Source organism: Taudactylus pleione, unplaced genomic scaffold (assembly GCF_031769625.1).
Source record: "Taudactylus pleione unplaced genomic scaffold, aTauple2 ptg001060l, whole genome shotgun sequence".
Classification (NCBI taxonomy): domain Eukaryota; kingdom Metazoa; phylum Chordata; class Amphibia; order Anura; family Myobatrachidae; genus Taudactylus; species Taudactylus pleione.
In genome coordinates, this window is record NW_028285461.1 from 2,675,001 (window position 1) to 2,698,612 (window position 23,612).

The 23,612-nt window shown below is 46.8% G+C and overlaps 1 protein-coding gene across 4 annotated transcripts in view; it reads right to left on the minus strand.

Moving 5' to 3' along the window:
• Positions 1-23,612, minus strand: part of DGKZ (diacylglycerol kinase zeta) — a 141,638-nt gene that overhangs the window by 33,222 nt on the left and 84,804 nt on the right. For all 4 annotated transcript variants that reach the window (XM_088461494.1, XM_088461492.1, XM_088461491.1 and 1 more), the window contains 6 exons: positions 18,270-18,383; positions 8,992-9,132; positions 8,735-8,813; positions 7,227-7,282; positions 7,087-7,149; positions 3,914-3,987 (listed from right to left, as the gene is read on the minus strand). In XM_088461494.1, the coding sequence (XP_088317620.1) occupies positions 3,914-3,987; positions 7,087-7,149; positions 7,227-7,282; positions 8,735-8,813; positions 8,992-9,132; positions 18,270-18,383 (527 nt within the window). The remainder of the gene's footprint in view (positions 1-3,913; positions 3,988-7,086; positions 7,150-7,226; positions 7,283-8,734; positions 8,814-8,991; positions 9,133-18,269; positions 18,384-23,612) is intronic.

Sequence of the window (23,612 nt, forward strand, 5' to 3'; positions counted from 1 at the left end):
TTGGGTATTTTTCCCAAAGATCAACATATAACAAAAGGTTATCGCAGACTGCTGCTGGCAGGTAGCGCGGCCGCTAAGAAAACCATTTTACAGGTGTGGAATCAGTCAGGTACACCCCCCTTTTCACTATTTAAAGAGAAGTTATTTTATTTGTTCAAAATGGATTGGGTGGAGGCTTCTTTGGACAAAGAGTCCAGGGTGGAAAAATTTTTGGAAATATGGGAGAGAGCTATATTTCTACACTCCCAATAACTACTCAACAACTTCTTACTAAGGCCCTGAATCAGACCCACTCGCGAGTGGCTGTCCGCTCGCAAGTGGGTCGATGGTCTGCACTGCGCATGCGCACGACGGAGGGAGCTCCGTCTTGCGCATGCGCGAGAAGCGACGAGCGAAGGACTTTCCTTCGCTCGTAGTGTCTGATCAAAGGGGGCGTGCTGTCGATGTTGATTGACAGCACGCCCCCGTTGGTGGGCGTGCCTGCCAGACGGAGGCGTTCCCAAGGGAACGCCTACCGTCAGAAGCCGGCCCCACTGACATCACTAGTGATGTCAGTGGGAGTGATTTTGGCTCTGATAGAGCCAAAATCACTCCTGGCCTTGCGGTTGAGAAACTCAACCGCAGGCTTCTGCTCACAGTGGCGATGGTCGCGATGGTCAAGACCATCGCGACCATCATCCTGCACGCTCATATATGCTGTGGGTGGTGACCCACAGCTATACGAGCATCCAGGAGGACGCTCCATATTTATGGAGGTGGGCCCTGATTCAGAGCGAGCGCTCTGGTCAGAGCGTCCGGCTCTGAATCAGGGCCTAAATGTTTTTCTTCTTCTTCGTGGTACCTTTTACGTTTGCTTGACAACGATCCTCCAGTGGCTCCATAGTGATATCCCACACGATGCACCCTTCACCTATATTATCTATAATAATCTTATTTTCAATACAATGTTATCTATATATTGTATCGTATATGTCCTGATATTTTGATTATATCAAATTGAAATTGTCTGTCAATTTGTATCCACAAATTTGTTTTTTAACTTAATGCTGAATTGAATTGTTTGTCTATATGTCTCTGATTCAATAAAAAGAATTTAAAAAAAAGAAAAGAAAAAGAAAAATGCGAATATATGAACACATCAATAACATAAGAAAAGGACTAATGACCCACAGTGTTTCAGCACACTTCCATGAATGTCACAATAGAAACCCAAAAGGTCTGAAATTTTTGGACATTCAGAAAGTGAACCCCAGTTGGAGAAGTGAGGATATAATAAGTTTATTGAAGAAAACTGAAACTAAATGGATCTATGCCCTAAAAACTTTTTTCACCCTCTTAAATAAATCCCCCCCCCCCTTTTTTTTATATAAAAAATGTTTACATTAAATTTCATTATTTTAGCTACAACCACTAATTACACATATACACAAAATTGTAGAATGAGCAACAAACTAGCCAACATGTACAAATGCCAATTTTTTATATTTAATTTTTATTTTTTTAGTCATTTTTCACTCATTTGATTTTACATTTTTGGAACACATGGTTGCCACCAAAATTAGGAGGAAGTTCCGGTATTGGACTTACTGTTTTAAACAAAGCTGTTAATAGAGCCAAAAGAGAGCCCTATTCCCATTCTTGATAAAGGACCCAGTGGAGGTCCGAAACGCGTTGGTGAAGTAGGAGAGATTGGAGTCACGCCGAGCACACCCCACCGCTACACAAGGCGGCTGACGCAACATCCAAGCGCCGCACGTGGAGACCAGACCCGGAATGGATGCACCCCGTATAACAGGGAGAGGATCGCTACCTCTGGAGATCCTCAGGTACAGTAAGGGACAGATAGGGCAGGAGTGTTTAAACGGACTATTACTTGCGGAGTATATACTGGGAACCACCGCCAAGCCTCCACTATAAACTATATATATATATATATATATATATATATATATATATATATATATATTTATATTGTTTGTTTGTCTGCTCATTAGGCAATTTTAATTTACAAGCACTTAAAAAACAATTTTTAATTCCTATCCCAATTTGAGCAGCTCTCAGTCAGAGCGCAGACACCCCCTTCCTTTTTAATAGATCTACACCGACAAACATAAGCCTTATTAAAGAGCCCGACATGCAGTCAAGAGAGTGATTCAATTTCTTAAAAAAAAAGATTTAATACATTACTATGAAGATATGAGCAACAGATGACCTTCAACCCATAGGCTTTGAGAACGTGGATGGAGTTGGTAAACTCCAGTGATCGAAATTCAACAAGTGGTTACTTATTCAAATTATGGGACACCTCAAAGTCTTAGGTCACCTGCATCATCATCTACAGAAGCAGAATGTGGTTCAGCACCAAGCCCCAAGCTTGAAGAACTCACACATGTAGCATAGAGGAGACCAGTCAGCAGAAGACCCGGACCGCAGACATGCTCCCATGGTGATGATAACAGCTGGCAGCACCGCCGCCTCGAGCAGAGTCTCCGCCGCTGGTGGAGGTGCCATTGTCAGTAGCTTCTTCTCCAGTAGTGGCAGGGACTGTGCAGGAGTCATCGGTGCTGCCGGTTGTTAGCATTACCATTGGAGCACGTCTTCCATGTGGATCCTCTGCAGACATGTCTCCTCTCCAGCGGTAACCTGTACGAGAGGTTCCATTTGGCTCAGAAGCTGTCATATTGGCACAGCAGCAGCTGCAGCGAAAACGGTGGGAAGAACCCTTGGGGGCTGTCTAGCATTTTAATCATTCAGGTAAGGAACAAGCATGTTGTAACTTATTATGAATTTTCTACCTCTAGCATTGTGTCTTACACCAGCTGGATTTGTGTTATCTCACCGTACTAGGCAATCACCTTACCCGGTACCTAGTTAGAACCCATGTCGATGTCTTTCTGTTTCCATTCTATTATTCTAATTTTGTGTCGTTCTAAGTAAAGATTACAAGTTTTAGATACCCATTGGTAACATGTATAATTTTTTTCCTTAACAATATACCATATATAGAGATGGAGCATAACCTCATTCTGTATCCTAGGTTTCACCATACAGTCTATATAGTTGATAAGATCACGAACATATAGTAGAAAGGTTGTGCACAGTATCTAGTTTCCTTTTTGATTATACAATACTGGATGAAGTCTGACATCCCCTAGTACAGCGGCACACCTTTAGAAATTGTCCCTGTTTTCACTATTTGTGCAGGACCATTTCTTTCTGTTTATAAGTGTTATATTAGCTTAATGTTCTGAACAAGTTTACTGATGTTCTGAAGCAGTTTAGTTACACTAACCCCGGGGATCCCATGTTCTGAATTTGAACGGATAGATAATAGACAAACATCCCCTTCTATTAGCATCCCTGATCTTAATAGTTACAGACACTCGGCATACACTAGTCTCATAGGCAGCTCCTACACCGCCTGCCCATGTCGGCTTCTCTTTGCTCCCATACTTTAGCCTTGCTGTATCTGCAGTGACCTCACTTGGGGGTTTCTGCTATGCTGCAGATGGCAGCGATTCTCCCTTAAAACCCAACGGGGGAGACTCCACCTCTCTTTACTCTGACGCCCAAGCGAAAGCCCATCATGCACCTGCCCTCCAAAGCCCATAGGTGCCATGCTGTGATGTCCCTCTCTCATCACCATAGCTGCCTAACCCTGCAAGTAACACCCCCTCCCCCCGCCCCTGACTACTATATCACTCTTCCTACAGTCACAGGAGTTATTATATATGTAGTTTGCTTTAAATATTAGTCACTAGAAGAGGCTGTTGTATATGAGGCGCCAATACGCCTTGGCTAACCATCTATGCCGTGCACGTGTGCACCCAGATCTGGTCGGTTCTACTAATAAAGGTTTGCCAAAGTTGACCACCATGCATTGGGAGGCCGCGATGTGTTCTACCATACTCACCGAGGGATGTTTAGAAACACCAGGCACTGTAACTTAAGCTCCTGAATTTTAGCGGTCAGATCCGTGCCATCACACTGTAACAAACAGGCAAGGAAAGAGATAGGCAACAAAATATTAAAAAAAGACAAACAAAATGAAACAAAAGGTCAGAATAATAACTCTGCTTTGGCAATTAATGTATTTAAGGATTTGCTAGGCAAACGTAACAAGCAATGCTACAAAAATTGTTAGCCGAGGATAAATCAGTGATTAATAATAATAATCCCTACATAATGTTTAGACAATCATCATAACCAAGGACTGTATAATCTTTTAAACATCAGCAAATATTTAGACAAAACGTGTGTAGTGTCTTCTATTTGCATTGCATCAAATTTATCAACAGGGTGGAAGAGAACTACATTTGTTTAGAGAATTGTGCAAGCACTCCCTCTGCTGGTCAGCTGCAGCGCAAGCACTCCCTCTGCTGGTCAGCTGCAGCGCAAGCACTCCCTCTGCTGGTCAGCTGCAGCGCAAGCACTCCCTCTGCTGGTCAGCTGCAGCGCAAGCACTCCCTCTGCTGGCCAGCTGCAGCGCAAGCACTCCCTCTGCTGGCCAGCTGCAGCGCAAGCACTCCCTCTGCTGGCCAGCTGCAGCATCAGCTTCTGCTCTAAAAGTGTTTGTCACCACCTTGTACAGTGCAAATCCTTAACGTGCACAAGTTTGCACTTCTTTGTGATTTTCCATAGATGGCGCTATAGTGCCTCCTGGACTCCAGTATGCGGTTCCTTGCACTCACCCACTAATTACAGGCTCCATGATGTAAGTAGTAAGAGGACAGAAGCATTCTATTAAGGCGCCTGGTCAGTTACGTTGAGCTATTTTGGCTAAAGTCACAGGCTGACACAAAGGATCTGATGCAGAGTTAAATGTACGACTGCAAAGTGAATCTTGCTGTATTGTATTCACACTGCGCATGCTTCGAAACCAAATGTACGTAAGTACGGGTGATGGGAAAGCGAGCGCATTTCAATTGCATCTACGTTTAATGACTTTAGAGGCTGAAGTGGGCTGTTAAGAGGGATTCTCATGTCGGCACAGTCTAGTGAGGGTGTGCCAATGCAACTGCAGGCTAAGGAGGGCTGGAGGTAGGCCTGCTTGGTGATGTATCTTTTCCACCTAGTCTAGGGAAAATCGGTCTGAATTACTGCTGGACCCCTGGCCGGCAGTTCAAATCCCGACAGCGCGTGGCCGACAGAGGAAGATATCCCGATCGTCCCTAGGTAAGTATTCACTAACCTAATCTACACTCTAACCCTCCTTTAGGATGCCTAACTCTAACTTTTCCCCCTGTGCCTAACCCTAATCCCCCCTCTAAGTGCCTAAACCTAAGTCCCCCTTCCCTGCCGCCTAAACCTAAGTCCCCCAGGGGGATGTCTAACCCTAACCTCTCCCCGGGGGTGCCTAACCCTCCCACCCCCTAGCCTAACCCTAACCTCCCGGGGGGGGGGGTGCCTAACCCTAAATCCCCCCCCAGGAGCCCTAAACCTAACACCCCACCCACGCGGCTGTCCACTGCGCCGCCCGGCATCCGCTCGATCGGTAGATTTCAACTACATCCCTTTCAGACATGTTTATTTTTTAATTTCTGGGAATATCTTTTCATTGCGCAGTGCATCCACATCCTGTTCACAGTCCTGAAGACAGGATTCACACGCAGAACACAGTATAGGCCAGCCGCCCTGTCTGCATCAGTGCTGTCCATTTATGTACATGGACAGAGCCACATTTTCATGACCCCTGCAGGACCAAATACTGTTAATACATCAAGTCATTCAGTAAAAGGGTATCGTCAGAGTGGCAATACCCTACAAGAACAAATACTACATCGTCAGAGGGGCAATACCCTACAAGAACAAACACTACATGGCCAAAAGTCTGTGGCTAACCCTTCTTGTGTGTTTGGCCATTTCAGCCACACCCATTGCTATCCGTCGCATAGAATCAAGGAATACAGCCACGCAACATCCACAGATGAACATAGGCGGTACAGTGGTGGGTACTGAAGAGCTCGGTGACTTTCAATTTGGCACTGATCTACGCATTTCACCCTTCCAGCAAGTCACTGTCAAACGTCTGCCCTGCTACAGCTTCCCCGGTCACCTGTTACAATGTAGTGGAAACGTCTAGGCACAACAGCAACTCAAGACACAAAAAAGTGCCAAACAAGCACACAGAAAGTGAATGCTGTAGCACAAAATGAATACGTCCTTGGGTGCCTCACTACTGAGTTCTATGCCTCTGGAAGCGATGTCAGCATAAGAGCTGTCCATCGGGCACTTCATGGACTGGGTTTCCATAACACAAGCCCCAGATCACCATGTGCAATGCCAAATGCCAGGTGAAGTGGTGGAGAGCACACCTCCATTGGACTCTGCATTAGTGGGAGCGCATTGTTTGAAGTGATGAATCTCGCTTCCACATCTGGCAGTCAGACAGACTAATCTGGGTTTGTCAGATGCCAGAGAACTTACTAACAAATTGTAAATTTTGGTGGATGATGAACAATGGTCTGGAGCCTTTTTGTCATGGCTTGGCCTGGGCTCCTTAGTTTCGTGAAGGGAAATCTTATTGTCACAGCATACAATGACGTTATAGAGAACTTCATGCTTACGTCATTGTGGCATCACTTTGGGTAAGGCCATTTCCTGTTCCAGCATGACAATGTCAAAGTGACCAAAGCAAGATCCATCAACGAATGGTCTACAGAGAGTCTTGTGTGGAAGAACAAGAGTGGCCAGAACAGAGCCCTGACCTCAACCCCAATCCACACTTTTGGGATGAATTGTAATGGTGACTATGAGCCAGGCCTTCATGTCAGTGCCTAACCTCAGTTATGTTCTTGTGGCTGGATGCATGTGAATCCTCATAGCCTTCTTCCAAAATCTAGATAGAAAGCCTTCCAGGACGAGAAGAGGTTGTTACAGTAGCAAAAGGGGGACCAATCCACATTAATGCCCATTATTTTGAGATGTCCACATGTTTTGGCCAAGCAGTGTATGTGATAATAGAAAACCCAAGTCTTGCCGGGGAATCGTGGGTTTATTAATGATCATTACAAATCTGTTAGCACTTACAACATTGTCTGCAGACTGTAACCAGTGCATGTGAGTTGGGCTTTGCAGAATACGTACCACAACTCGGATGTGTTTGGCCAAATCTCGGGAGCTGCCAGTCAGAAAGTCGGAGAACGCAGTCTGCGTGAGAGAAGCCAGTGAGTGGGAAGCACTAGAGATATATGAAAGAGATGAACAATAGAACCAGGAACACTCACCCCAGCATAGAACATCTTATTGCGGAAACGGCTGTTAAACTTCTCTGGGTTGGCCTCTGAAAAAGGACGAGAAATTAGTCAAATATACATTTTGTTGCATGAAATAGAAAATAAGATAGTCACGTAAGTAATGGGTAAGAAATGTTACTATACCAAAGCTTACTTTAGACAGTGAGAAATAAAAATGAATTTTCAAAAGTACTCCTCAATCAGCACTGACTAGAACACCTGTTTCTGCAGTAAAATGGCTCTTAAAGTGCCCTCTTTTATTTAATATTATTTCAGCTTGTCAAAAAATGTTGTCCAAGTAATGCTGAAGTTATCCAGAACACATTATCAAATGCACAGCCATAGCAATCACAAACCTCTACATCAGAGATTCCCAAACTTCACCATTACAGTCCAGGTTTTAAGGATATCCCAATTCCGGAGGCCTTCACCCATCTCAGCCCTGAAATCTACACACCATCACCCACTCCTGAGGTCCACATGCCATCAACAGTCCCACCCCTGAGATGTACACACCATACCCCACTCCTGAGGTCCACATGCCATCACCCATCTCAGCCCTGAAATCTACACACCGTCACCCACTCCTGAGGTCCACATGCCATCACCTATCTCAGCCCTGAAATCTACACACCGTCACCCACTCCTGAGGTCCACATGCCATCACCTGTCCCACCCCTTAGATCTACACACCGTCACCCACTCCTGAGGTCCACATGCTGTCACCTGTCCCACCCCTGAGATCTACACACCGTCACCCATTCCCGAGGTCCACATGCCATCACCCGTCCCACCCCTGAGATCTACACACCGCCACCCAGTCCTGAGGTCCACATGCTGTCACCTGTCCCACCCCTGAAATCTACACACCGTCACCCACTCCTGAGGTCCACATGCCATCACCTGTCCCACCCCTGAGATCTACACACCGTCACCCATTCCCGAGGTCCACATGCCATCACCCGTCCCACCCCTGAGATCTACACACCGCCACCCAGTCCTGAGGTCCACATGCTGTCACCTGTCCCACCCCTGAAATCTACACACCGTCACCCACTCCTGAGGTCCACATGCCATCACCTGTCCCACCCCTGTGATCTACACACCGTCACCCATTCCTGAGGTCCACTTGCTGTCACCCGTCCCACCCCTGAGATCTACACACTGTCACCCATTCCTGAAGTCCAAAGACATTATTACCCAATTCCACTCCTGAGATCTACAAACGGTCACTCACTCCTGGGATCTAGCATTACTGATAACTACACAGTGTCACTTACTCTCACTCCTAACATCCGCTACAACCCATCTCTTTGACCCTTCACATAAAAGCACACACTTGCCTAACATGGCCACTCAGCCCCTGTGGTCCTCACACTGTAACCCTTGCCTCTTGCCCTCTAAGCACTTTCAGTAACCTCCTCCTATAACTTAAATAAGGATTCTCCTATGCTGCTCATACACCAGTAACAGCCGCACAATCACACACACTACGGTACCTCGGGACTCGTGGAATTCCAGTGTGACTCGAGCATCAAATCCCAGACTGAAATAATTATTGAAGACATCCAGGGGCAGCTGTAGGGAGGGAGACAGAGTAACTCATCACCATATGTGCTTGTCTTGTACATACTACATTAATCAACTCATTTGAATCTTTATTGGCCTGATATCTTTTCATGCAGTTAATAATCTTCTCATCCATTTCTGTCTGGTGGTAATTCCATATAACCATGAGTCAGCAATGTCCACTCACTTTATCTGTTGCCCCTTCTGCTCTATCCTCTTCATAGGCCTCAAAGTTTCTCTCCACTTCTAGGTTCCACCGGTCCAGCTGGACGACGGCTCCCTCCTCCACATGACTCAGGATCTTGGAGAGAGGCTCATCTGTGTAACCCTAGTAAGCAGGAGCACACATAGGTAAGGTGGTGCATAGAGGTACACATACAAAATCCTGCTCTCTTCCAGCTCATTGTTACATGCAAGACAGCAGCATCACAGCTTATTCTGACAGGCAGGGGAGAGTGCAGGGCTCACAGGGATATTCTGACAGGCAGGGGAGAGTGCAGAGCTCACAGGGATATTCTGACAGGCAGGGGAGAGTGCAGGGCTCACAGGGTTATTCTGACACACAGGAGAGAGTGCAGGGCTCACAGGGTTATTCTGGCACACAGGAGAGAGTGCAGGTCTCACAGGGTTATTCTGGCACACAGGAGAGAGTGCAGGTCTCACAGGGTTATTCTGGCACACAGGAGAGAGTGCAGGTCTCACAGGGTTATTCTGACACACAGGAGAGAGTGCAGGGCTCACAGGGTGATTCTGACACACAGGGGAGAGTGCAGGTCTCACAGGGTTATTCTGACACACAGGAGAGAGTGCAGGTCTCACAGGGTTATTCTGACACACAGGAGAGAGTGCAGGGCTCACAGGGAGATTCTGACACACAGGAGAGAGTGCAGGTCTCACAGGGATATTCTGACACACAGGAGAGAGTGCAGGTCTCACAGGGATATTCTGACACACAGGAGAGAGTGCAGGTCTCACAGGGATATTCTGACACACAGGAGAGAGTGCAGGTCTCACAGGGATATTCTGACACACAGGAGAGAGTGCAGGTCTCACAGGGTTATTCTGACACACAGGAGAGAGGGCAGGTCTCACAGGGTTATTCTGACACACAGGAGAGAGTGCAGGTCTCACAGGGTTATTCTGACAGACAGGGGAGAGTGCAGGTCTCACAGGGTTATTCTGACACACAGGAGAGAGTGCAGGTCTCACAGGGTTATTCTGACACACAGGAGAGAGTGCAGGTCTCACAGGGTTATTCTGACAGGTAGAGGAGAGTGCAGGTCTCACAGGGTTATTCTGACACACAGGAGAGAGTGCAGGGCTCACAGGGTTATTCTGACACACAGGAGAGAGTGCAGGTCTCACAGGGATATTCTGACACACAGGAGAGAGTGCAGGTCTCACAGGGTTATTCTGACACACAGGAGAGAGTGCAGGTCTCACAGGGTTATTCTGACACACAGGAGAGAGTGCAGGTCTCACAGGGTTATTCTGACACACAGGAGAGAGTGCAGGTCTCACAGGGTTATTCTGACACACAGGAGAGAGTGCAGGTCTCACAGGGTTATTCTGACACACAGGAGAGAGTGCAGGTCTCACAGGGTTATTCTGACACACAGGAGAGAGTGCAGGTCTCACAGGGTTATTCTGACACACAGGAGAGAGTGCAGGTCTCACAGGGTTATTCTGACACACAGGAGAGAGTGCAGGTCTCACAGGGTTATTCTGACACACAGGAGAGAGTGCAGGTCTCACAGGGTTATTCTGACACACAGGAGAGAGTGCAGGTCTCACAGGGATATTCTGACACACAGGAGATAACGCAGGTCTCACAGGGTTATTCTGACACACAGGAGAGAGGGCAGGTCTCACAGGGTTATTCTGACACACAGGAGATAACGCAGGTCTCACAGGGATATTCAGGATTATTCTGATACTCAGGAGAGAGTGCAGGTCTCACAGGGTTATTCTGACACACAGGAGAGAGTGCAGGTCTCACAGGGTTATTCTGACACACAGGAGAGAGTGCAGGTCTCACAGGGTTATTCTGACACACAGGAGAGAGTGCAGGTCTCACAGGGTTATTCTGACACACAGGAGAGAGTGCAGGTCTCACAGGGTTATTCTGACAGACAGGGGAGAATGCAGGTCTCACAGGGTTATTCTGACAGACAGGGGAGAGTGCAGGTCTCACAGGGATATTCTGACACACAGGAGAGAGTGCAGGTCTCACAGGGATATTCTGACACACAGGAGAGAGGGCAGGTCTCGCAGGGTTATTCTGACACACAGGAGAGAGGGCAGGTCTCACAGGGATATTCTGACACACAGGAGAGAGTGCAGGTCTCACAGGGTTATTCTGACACACAGGAGAGAGTGCAGTTCTCACAGGGTTATTCTGACACACAGGGGAGAGTGCAGGTCTCACAGGGTTATTCTGACAGACAGGGGAGAATGCAGGTCTCACAGGGTTATTCTGACAGACAGGGGAGAGTGCAGGTCTCACAGGGATATTCTGACACAGGGAAGAGTGCAGGGCTCACAGGGTTATTCTGACACATAGGATAGAGGGCAGGTCTCACAGGGTTATTCTGACACATAGAAGAGTGCAGCCTTACAGCTCCTAATGACACACAGGGGAGTGCAACCTTATAACTCCTAGTGACATGCAGACAGGGCAGTACAGTTTTAGAGCTCCTAGTGACAGACCAGAGAAGTGCACTCCTACAGCTCCTAGTGACAGACAGGAGAAGTGTAGCCTTACAGCTAGGGTGTACAGCTCCTAGTGACGCACACAGGGGAGTGCAGTCTCACAGCTCCTAGCCACCCACAGGGGAGTGCAGTATTACAGCCCCTAACGACACAGACAGGGGAGTGCAGTGTTACAGCTCCTAACGACACAGACAGGGGAGTGCAGTGTTACAGCTCGTAACGACACAGACAGGGGAGTGCAGTGTTACAGCTCCTAACGACACAGACAGGGGAGTGCAGTGTTACAGCTCCTAACGACACAGACAGGGGAGTGCAGTGTTACAGCTCCTAACGACACAGACAGGGGAGTGCAGTGTTACAGCTCCTAACGACACAGACAGGGGAGTGCAGTGTTACAGCTCCTAGCTACCCACAGGGGAGTGCACTCTTACGGCTCCTAGCTACACACAGGGGAGTGCACTCTTACGGCTCCTAGCTACACACAGGGGAGTGCACTCTTACGGCTCCTAGCTACACACAGGGGAGTGCACTCTTACGGCTCCTAGCTACACACAGGGGAGTGCACTCTTACGGCTCCTAGCTACACACAGGGGAGGGCACTCTTACAGCCCCTAGCTACACACAGGGGAGGGCACTCTTACAGCCCCTAGCTACACACAGGGGAGGGCACTCTTACAGCCCCTAGCTACACACAGGGGAGGGCACTCTTACAGCCCCTAGCTACACACAGGGGAGGGCACTCTTACAGCCCCTAGCTACACACAGGGGAGGGCACTCTTACAGCCCCTAGCTACACACAGGGGAGGGCACTCTTACAGCCCCTTGCTACACACAGGGGAGTGCCCTCTTACAGCTCCTAGCTACACACAGGGGAGTGCACTCTTACAGCTCCTAGCTCCACACTGGGGAGTGCACTATTGCCTGTGGTCTAGATACTGGTGGGAGATGTCACCAGCTCCTAGCTACACACAGACAGGAGTGCACTCTTACAGCTCCTAGCTACACACAGGGGAGTGCACTCTTACAGCTCCTAGCTACACACAGGGGAGTGCACTATTGCCTGTGGTCTAGATACTGGTGGGAGATGTCACCAGCATGCCATGCATACCTCCCAACGTGACCCTCTCCAGGAGGGACACAGTGCTCTGGTCCTGGAGTTCCCTGGTAATTTATGATTGGTGGAGGCTCCAGAGGTGGGGCTGCAGTACAGTCCAAAATTCAAATAGGGGAGTCGCACCAACTGCCAGTGAGTCCCAGCCAGTGATGTTTGGCAGCGTGTGAAATGACAGTTGGTGTGGCTCCCCTATTTGAATTTTGGACTGCGCTGCAGCCACACCTCTTACCAGGGAAGTCCAGGACCAGAGCATTGTGTCCCTCCTGGAGAGATCATGTTGGGAGGTATGCTAGCATGAAGGCTTTCATCACAGCATTCTAGGGCCTGTTGTAGTAACTTTCATACTGGTAATTGGGAGCAAGTGATGATCTGCCGATATACAGTACTTGCCTGGAGCAACAAGACATAATGTTGGATGGAGACAACGTAAATATATCTGTAGTCTGCTACTGCCTCATGGTAATTACATGTAAAGATTTTGTATAGACAGCAAAAGCAACAGTGACACCTGGATGCTGGAAACAATCCCAGAAGGATTTCCTGAGTACCTTGTAATCAGAAATCCCCTTTTTTATTTTTCATTTGCTTTTTATTTCTTCATTTTAAAGTATTTGTGGAAGGAGATAATTCAATGAATGGACTTTCTTCCATAGCAGCGTTACTTCCCATGCAAGGTACAACAAATTACTTGTGTTTTTGTTTATAAAATCGAAAAATAATCAATTTACATCGTCACTCATCAGATAGCGGGCAGGATGCATCAAGCATCACATTTCGTATGCGATGAATCCCACCACTCTTAGTATGCATAAAGATCTGCAAGACAGCTACCCCGATAAGAGCTGTCCTATGAGATAAAGGGACATCCGGGTTTACGACCCAGAAGTCCCCAGAATGACACACGTGCGCCGGGGTGCTGGGAAGGATCCGATTGGATCCCTCATATATCAGTGTGCGAAAAGAAACGCATAGGCTTCCATTCGCCAACGTCATCTATACATGGCGTTGCCCGCTGTCTCCAAGCTGCGGAAAGCTTTGCTTTCAGAAGCTTGGTGCATATGAGAAATGCAATCAAACCCCCCAAAATTTAACTTTTTGGGGGTTTGTCTGCATAACTGAGGATAGTGCACCCTGCCCAGAAAGAGAAAGCACAGCGGTTCCCCACTACGTAATCTGCCGGCATCGCAGGTGATAGTGAATAGTCTGCCACTGTCCCAGAAGCTTTGCTACATGCGCCATCCTCCCGATAATATTGCTGGAAAGATGGCGTCGCTGGCAGGTGGGGTGTGTGTGTGTGTGTGTGTGTTGCACATGGGGAAACCAAGAGAGGAACAGAAAACATTAAATGTATATGAGAATTGAAAACAGAATTAAAATGGGATCAAACAACAAGCTGAGTGTCAATATGTACATATAGAGACTATAAGATTGCTAAAGCTGGAGGCATAGAAACAAGAAGGTAAGCAGGTGCCTAATAAAGAAGTTAGCGGCGGGGGCTGTACCCATGTCAAGGTGAAGGGATATTCTTATATTGGATAATTAGACAACATACAATGGAAGTTCTACCACACAGTCCATGGACTCCAAACTTTACTTTAGTGGTCAAAGGTGTCAGGCAAGGTGGCAGTACTCTATCCGGTACACTGACGGGTGCAGAGATAAAAGGGGTTCTGTCTTTTTCCAGTCTGGGGCAATTTGATAATTGGTAGTGTATAAGATATGTTTGATGAGACTTTGGTGAATTGGGCAAGGAAGCAAGGAATACAGAAGGGACCCGGGTGCTGGTTATGGCTCTATTTAGGTCATGATTGCTTTCCCAGTAGACTCGGATTTTAGGGCAAGACCTCTGAATGTGCAGTAGGGTGCCTCACTGGCCACTGGAGCGCCCACATAAGTCAGAGAAAGTAAGAAAGATGGATTAGGGAGAGTGGGAACAAAATAATTAATAGAGTTTACAGGACTTCTACTTTTTGCGCACATAGGACCTCATTCAGAGCCGGACGCTATTTGCGCTCGCTCGTTCAGAAAAAAGGGGTGGCTATTCAAATGAACCGTTCGCGCCTCTAGGTCTGAACGAGCAAACAAAACATGCGGTCGTTTTTTTGGAAAACTACGCCCCCTGGCCGCTCGCATCCTACGTCATGTCCGCTATTTATTAGATTAATCGAGTACATCGACCAGCGTATGAACTGCTCGCTATTCTTGTGGTTGGTTTTTCCTACCGCAATCATGCGAACAGTTCTGACTATAAAATAACCCAGTGACGTGGTCAATGACGCTGCTGTATTAATTATGTACACCCATAAAATGCCCGTTTTGACCTTTAAGCACGCCTGCGTTCGGATCTCCACTCCCCGTTTTCAAGCACCTTCCCATGTTACCACCCACATACGCCTCCTCATGTCACTCAAAATAGCAGGCATTCGCTATTTAGCGAACATACGATTTTCGTCCGCACTGACTGGTTCGCGCATGCGTATTATGATCCATACGCATGCGCAGTTGTGCAAACATCGCTCGGAACGAATGAGCGGCCGCTTACGAGCGGCTCTGAATCAGGCCCATAGACAGAACTTCTTTAGTTTAGGATTACCCCTCGGGATAAAAGGTCTCTCCCCACATCTATCGTCAAGGCCAATTCATGCTTATATTCAAGGGGGTGATTATGAGCGAAAAAAGTCAGCAGTAGAGGGCTGACATGAGGCTCTGGAACAGGTGGTCTTTATTCATTTGCATTATTAGCACTCGTCCAGCATGTGTGCACGAATCTCGATGTTACCAACAATCGATGTGCGATTATGCCTGTGGCTATATGGCATGTATCCCAGTATACATTACGCAGTTTGTGCCGTGTTGTGTTAGCAACCCGGCATAGAATATGACAAATCACCAAAGATGAGTTACGTTGGTTCTGTAGATACATCTGACAGAGAATAGAGGTTTCTGAAGTTAAAACTGTACAGTATTTTATGTGTTTTAGTGTAGGTTTAATTTAATTTTTACTTTATGACACAGTATTTTATAGTGTTTGAGTTTTTATTTTAACGGTGTTCTAGTTGAATTCATGTGCTAATTAATACGTGTACAATAAATACTACATAACTGTGATATAGGTTATTGTTTTGCTAATGATATCTGGGATTGATTTAAAGTGAGATTGGACAGGTAGTAACCTCGGCCCTCTGAGAGGGATACTGTTCTCTCCTGATGTAAAACTGGAGGATATACTGTTCTATCCTGGCTTAAACTGGCGCAATATACTACAGTTCTCTCCTGGTATAACCCAGGCACATACACTACTGTTCTCTCCTGGTGTAACCCAGGCGCATATACTACTATTCTCTCCTGGTATAACCCAGGCACATATACTACTGTTCTCTCCTGGTGTAACCCAGGCACATATACTACTGTTCTCTCCTGGTGTAACCCAGGCACATATACTACTGTTCTCTCCTGGTGTAACCCAGGCACATATACTACTGTTCTCTCCTGGTGTAACCCAGGCACATATACTACTGTTCTCTCCTGGTGTAACCCAGGCACATATACTACTGTTCTCTCCTGGTGTAACCCAGGCACATATACTACTGTTCTCTCCTGGTGTAACCCAGGCACATATACTACTGTTATCTCCTGGTGTAACCCAGGCACATATACTACTGTTCTCTCCTGGTGTAACCCAGGCACATATACTACTGTTCTCTCCTGGTGTAACCCAGGCACATATACTACTGTTCTCTCCTGGTGTAACCCAGGCAGATATACTACTGTTCTCTCCTGGTGTAACCCAGGCACATACACTACTGTTCTCTCCTGGTGTAACCCAGGCACATACACTACTGTTCTCTCCTGGTGTAACCCAGGCACATACACTACTGTTCTCTCCTGGTGTAACCCAGGCGCATATATTACTGCTCTCTCCTGGTGTAACCCAGGCGCATATACTTCTGTTCTCTACCGATGTAACCCAGGCGCATACACTACTGTTCTCTCCTGGTGTAACCCAGGCACATATATTACTGCTCTCTCCTGGTGTAACCCAAGCACATATACTACTGTCCTCTCCTGCTTTAACTAGCCGCATTCAGGTGTCACCCTCGTATGGGGCGAAACCAAAATGCCAGCTATTCCTCAGGGACAGGAGCTGGGTGCTGCAGTGTGACATTCTCCTGCAGCACTCATAAGAGGAGCTGACAGTGCAGGCACTAGCCTCCGGGGGCAGCCTAGCATCACCGGGGATGTTGGGCATGCCCCCGGAATGACACCGCACCCCATATATACAGTACATCCTACACCCTATATATATATATATATATATATATATATATATATATATACACACACAGTACATCTCACACCCTATAGTTACACACACATCTCCATACCACATATATACATCCCACAACTCAAATGCACCCCACACCCTATATATACTGCACATCCCACACACACTAAATATAGACCCCATACCCTATATATACTGCACATACAACATACCCTATATATACACTCCACACCCTATATTACAATGACAGGTTGTAGAGGCAAGGGGGGTCATCCTCAGTTGGGTATATGCCATTTTTGTATGGTACAATATGCAAATTGCTATTGTGCATGCATACAAAGCAAGGTGTGTGTCTATGTCCGTGTGCAGATCGGACACCTGGACCTTATTATTCTTGGAAAGACGGTACAGGAGGAGTGCAGTGTTACAGCTAACAGTAACAGACAGGAGGAGTGCAGTGTTACAGCTAACAGTAACAGACAGGAGGAGTGCAGTGTTACAGCTAACAGTAACAGACAGGAGGAGTGCAGTGTTACAGCTAACAGTAACAGACAGGAGGAGTGCAGTGTTACAGCTAACAGTAACAGACAGGAGGAGTGCAGTGTTACAGCTAACAGTAACAGACAGGAGGAGTGCAGTGTTACAGCTAACAGTAACAGACAGGAGGAGTGCAGTGTTACAGCTAACAGTAACAGACAGGAGGAGTGCAGTGTTACAGCTAACAGTAACAGACAGGAGGAGTGCAGTGTTACAGCTAACAGTAACAGACAGGAGGAGTGCAGTGTTACAGCTAACAGTAACAGACAGGAGGAGTGCAGTGTTACAGCTAACAGTAACAGACAGGAGGAGTGCAGTGTTACAGCTAACAGTAACAGACAGGAGGAGTGCAGTGTTACAGCTAACAGTAACAGACTGGAGGAGTGCAGTGTTACAGCTAACAGTAACAGACAGGAGGAGTGCAGTGTTACAGCTAACAGTAACAGACAGGAGGAATGCAGTGTTACAGCTAACAGTAACAGACAGGAGGAGTGCAGTGTTACAGCTAACAGTAACAGACAGGAGGAGTGCAGTGTTACAGCTAACAGTAACAGACAGGAGGAGTGCAGTGTTACAGCTAACAGTAACAGACAGGAGGAGTGCAGTGTTACAGCTAACAGTAACAGACAGGAGGAGTGCAGTGTTACAGCTAACAGTAACAGACAGGAGGAGTGCAGTGTTACAGCTAACAGTAACAGACAGGAGGAGTGCAGTGTTACAGCTAACAGTAACAGACAGGAGGAATGCAGTATTACAGCTAACAGTAACAGACAGTGCACCAGAGCTTATCCTGACACACAGAAGTTATACAACTCACCCCACCCCAGTTGAGGGTTCTTGCCAGGTCATTTCCTGTGCCGAGGGGGAGGATGGCAACAGGTGGAGGGGGGAAAAGGTGCAGTTGATCCAACACAGAAAGGATCCAGCCCACCTGTGGCAATAGAACATTCTTTATTGTACGATAGGGAGAACAATGAAAGCAGCTATTAAAATAAAGGTCTTTAAGCCAGAGGAAATAAATAAATAAATCACGAAAAGACAAACAAATAAAAAGAAGTGACCTTAAAGGAAAAGATAACTATTCAGCAAAATGGATGTCATAAAAACAACTTAACTCTAAGAAAGTCCAAAGTATATGACAAACAGCAAGGCGCACCCCACCATTAACGTTAAGAGCCTTTTTACATTTATTAATGTTAATCCATCCTCTTTAAGTCCATTGGGGGACACTGGATTAATATTGGTGTATAGTGGGTACAGGAGGAGTACGGAACTTTGAATCTGCAGACTTTGTCCATGCTCCGCTCCCCCCTTCCCCCCCTATGCCTGCCATGAGCGCTGCAGTTATCTGTAACCAATCCCAACAGGAAAGAATAGAGAGGAACAAACAAGGATAAGGGAAGGACAACATCCTCCTAACTAACAACAAATGTAACAAGACCCCAGTGTCCAACAACAGACTCAAAGAAAAGGATTTAACGTCAAGTACAAAATCCTCAATTTTCTTAGTCCTGCAATTTAGGGACACTGGGTTAACACTGGGGATAGCACAAACCTGCCTCTATGGGTGGGCACGCTCAATGGAAGAACGCTCTTTCCAAAAATGGCATCCTGGTATGCAAACGCATGAAACCTGCAGAATCTGGTAACTGTATAAAACAGATGACCAGGTGGCGGTGCGGCACAGCTGCTCAGCCAATGCTCCGCGCTGCATCGCCTAGGAGTCACTCATCGATATGGTAGATGTTCAGAGACTAGCTGCCTAATGCTGCTAAAGGACTGACTAATGGTGGAAGCAATGGACTTCTTGGAATCCAGTAAGCCCTTATTTCGGAGCATCAAGAGGACCAGTAGTCTGTGGGATATTTTGTTGACATTCATCATGTTCACATTCACAATGTCGACATAAAAATGTCAACATTGGCCCGGTCGACAATCATCATGTCCACACTGATGAAATATCGACATGATTAGAATGCAGACAAAACATTCCTGGTGGACTAGTTGTGACTTAGCTGGTCAGGCAGTCAGCTAATGAGGACTTCCGGCTGCTCCTGCATACTTCCGCGGCGAGTATCCCTAACCCCCCCCTCCTGAAGCCTAATCTTAACCTTCCCCCTCCTAGTGCCTAACCCTCCAGTAGAATAATCCTAACCTTTCCACTAGTGCCCCACACTAACACTCCCCCCTAGTGCCCCACCGTAATACTCCCCCAAGTGCCTAATCCTAACCTGTCTCTTAGTGTTTAACACTAACCTACCCTTCCCGTAACCCAACGCTTACCCTCCCGTAGCCTAACCCTAAACCTCCCCCTAGGGCGGTATTCAATTGTTTTGCCCCCTTATATGCCCGACACGAGCTATTCAATTGTTGCTCCTGACGGGCACGATCAGCTGCGATGCACCATTTCAGCTCGCAGCCCCAGGGGGAGCGAGCTGAAATGGGCGAAAAGATGCCTGTTTGGGCGCCCAAATGGCACTTCTCACGATCGCACCCAGCACTTTGGTCGGAGGTAGCTGTTTTATGTGGCTAAACCCGACAACTATGGGCGCGATCAGCGTGAAAATGGGCATCAATTGAATAGCGCCCCGCAATCTCCTGACCCTTTAGACAGGAGATCCTGACTGCGAAAACAATTGAATACCACCCCTAGTGTCTAACCCTAACCCTTCCACTAGTGCCTAACACTAACCTTCCCCTCCCGTATCCCAACGTTAAACCTCCTGTAGCCTAACCCTAAACCCCCCCCTAGTGTCTAACCCTAAGCCTTCCACTAGTGCCTAACACCAACCCTCCCCTCCCGTAACCCAACACTCACCCTGTCCCTAGTGCCTAATCCCAACAGTCCCCTTCCGTAACCTAAAGCTAACCCTGCCTCTAGTGCCTCACCCTAACACTCCCCTTCCGTAACCTAACCCTTCGCTCCTGTAGACTAACCCTAACCCTCCCCCATAATGCCTAACTAGACCCTCCCATAGTTAACTCTCACCCTAGTGCCTAACCCTAATCTCCTGTAACTTCACATTAACCCTCCTCCTAGTGCCTAACCCCTAACGCTCCCCTCCCATAGCCAAACTCTAACTCTCCCATCCAGTGGCCTAACCCTAACCCTTCTCCTAGTCCCTGCAGATGCCAACATTAATCAATGTTGACCTTTCAACAATGTTCACATCCTAAATGTCAACATTGTGGTGTCATTAATGTAAATAATGACATTATGACTGCATCCCGTTCAAGAGATATTGCAGACATTACTTGTTATATGGAAAATAGGTCTGCATGACCCGAACCACATCCAAAGAATGAAGAGAACCCTTATCTTCTATTGTCCAATGAGAGTCCAAAGCCAGAACAACATGATTCTGATTAATCTGATACCATAAATGGGGTCTGAACATGCAGTACGCCCTGTGAAAAAGCTTGGACCTCTGGTCAAAAGCAAAAACTTGAACCTTCCCATAACTATCCAGAACATTGCCACTTGATGGAACAGATAAAGCAGATTAAAGTCCCACAGCATTGACATGTTGTCTATCAACACCACCTTTGGGTCCCTGGTTCTGGTGTAGAACATTTGCAGCTTTTGGCTCAACCAAAACACCATCATTAAGACGTCTGGCTGACACCACCTTTGCACCAGCTGAGAAAGAAGTCTTGATAAATAACTTGGCAAACGAGAAAATCGCATCTAAAAGTTGCTGATGCCCAGAATGAACCCGTGCCCCGTTGAGCCTCTTATATGGACTAGTGACTTATTGAGCCCCATGGATGAATAAGGTAAGTCACTGCCATGGAATTGTAGGTTTGGATATTTACTGCTTTTCTGCACAAGAATCCACTTAAAGCCCTTTCAGACATACAGCAAAAACCTGGGTTTTTGGTCGTGAACGTGCATCAACCCGGGTTTTTGTTATGTTTGTTTTGTTATGTGTGAACAGAAACGACGCGGGTCGAAGTCCCGGATCCATGACCCAAGTAGCCTCTAGTTTGAATGCTTCCAACCCAGGTTTTTAGACAACCTTCTCATTGGCTGTTCCATGCACCTGCTGATGACATCAACTGCAGTCACACAGGCCACATGGCTGGGGAGCAAACGAATTTAAGTGTGTATTATTTTTTTTACTTAACTTTATGTGAAAATTTTCGTGTTTGTATAGACAGCAACTTTCTAGAGGCTATATTCATAATTTTCTTACATTGTAATGTAAACATTTATTGGTTTTCAATAAAAAAAACCACTGGAAATAAACAAACTTTGTGGTACTCTAAAAATGCACATTTTTATATTATGGCATTACTGTGAAAAAAAATTAATATGTATCCTGTTTAAATCCACACCAAATTCCAGGCAGACCTAGGTTTATTGTGAACGTATGCGACCCTGGAATTTCCCGGGTCTCAGGTGTAGTGTGAAAGGGGGTCTCAACCAAAAACACGGGTTTTTGTGGAGGTGAAAAACCCGGGTCTGAGCAGGGAAATTCCTGGGTCGTATGTCTGAAAGTGGTATTATGAAAGGCAAAGACTATCACCCTTAGCTCCTAGAAGTCTTGAATCTGTCGACCAGGAGATGGGTGTTCAAGGAATTTAAAACCAGACTGGGATGAAAAGACTTGTCTGGATTCTGCACCAGAAGAGACTGTAATAATTCTCACAACTTTTTGTCCATCATCAGAAACCGGAAAGACAACTCCAGAGGAGAGCAAAGACTGAATGACTTTCTGCAAAGAAATTATGTGACCTGTCTCCGGAAAGTGGTGAAATGCAGTCTGGGAGATGAGCACAGAAGATCTAGAACATATTCATTGCAAACAGATGCAGAAGGGCACCCACCATTGGAGATCATGGGTGGGACTGTTACCAGTCATGCTGACTTCTTGTCAGGCTTTCTGAAATCCAGACGACAGACTTTCCGAGCTTGTCTGACTCTCTTGCATCATGCGAGAGACTAAGTGGTCTCATCCAGCTCTGGACCAAATTAAACCCCACCTGAGAGTGGAAGCATTTCCTGAGCCTTCTTAGGCTCCATATCTGCATCCAAGGATTTCAACCGGAGACTGCACACATTGATGTTCTTGCCCCTGCATAACTGGCATCCAAGTACTCTAGGATGTACTGAGAATGCTCCACCAAGGTAAGCAAACATCCATTTGTCCACTGCCTTAAATACCCATGTGGAAGCCATGCTAAGCCTTAGAGGTCTAAGCTGCAACAGAAATGGACTCCAGGAGGCTCTCCATCCTTTTTTCTGGGCCATCCTTAAAAGACGCAGCACCAGGGATGAAAATGTTGGTAGACTGCCAAACTCAATATGAAGGCACCCACATGTGGGGGATATGCTGAACGAGCTGCGTCCTCCCTTGGAATAGAATAACAGGCCAAAAATCTACTTTGCCCAAGTCTGGGTAACTAGATCCTACAGAACTGGGGAGGGAAGAAATTAAACCAGATAGTTCCCTGTACACTTGAACAGAGTAGCGTTGCAAACCTCTAGAATTTCAGTTTCTGGGACATCCACTTTCCAGATATACCAAATACACCCACGCTCTACTAATTCTAGGTCTGTCCCAGCCAATAGGCCGCCCTAGGGGTCTTTACCCTGAATGGGCTCGGACGCTTGACACTGGAGCCCACCAATTCCTTAGAAAATTAAATACCTCTCCCAGAATGTGGAAATGGTTTTATACTCACCTAAGCCATGTCCTGCGGTTTGTGACTTTTGCACTGCATCACCGTCCAGTCACTGCTTTCCCCGGCAGTAGCTATGTGCCACTAGCCCCTTGCTTCTCTGCATAAAGCTCTAGGCCGAAGTCGTGGACTGGAGCAGGAACAAAGTATAAAAATAAAGTGATGCTCTAACTAAATTCGTGCTCCCAGTAGGCATTGGGTATAGCAGGGACGAGAACGGGGCAATGGTCTTCAGATTAAGAGTGCCTGTATTACTCCTGCACTCACTATGCGCCAACGTCAAACCAGTGCTCCCCCATCTGGAGCGCTAAAAAAATTGCTAAGTGCTCTCAAAAACTGTCCAAGTTGGTGTGAATATAAAACTTACCCACCTTCTTCTCAGCAACCTAAGACAATCCACATGTTGCTTATAAATAACCTTCAGCAGCAGCAGCTTGCCTACAGTTTTTTGGATGGCCAATCTCTGCTCTTTGGG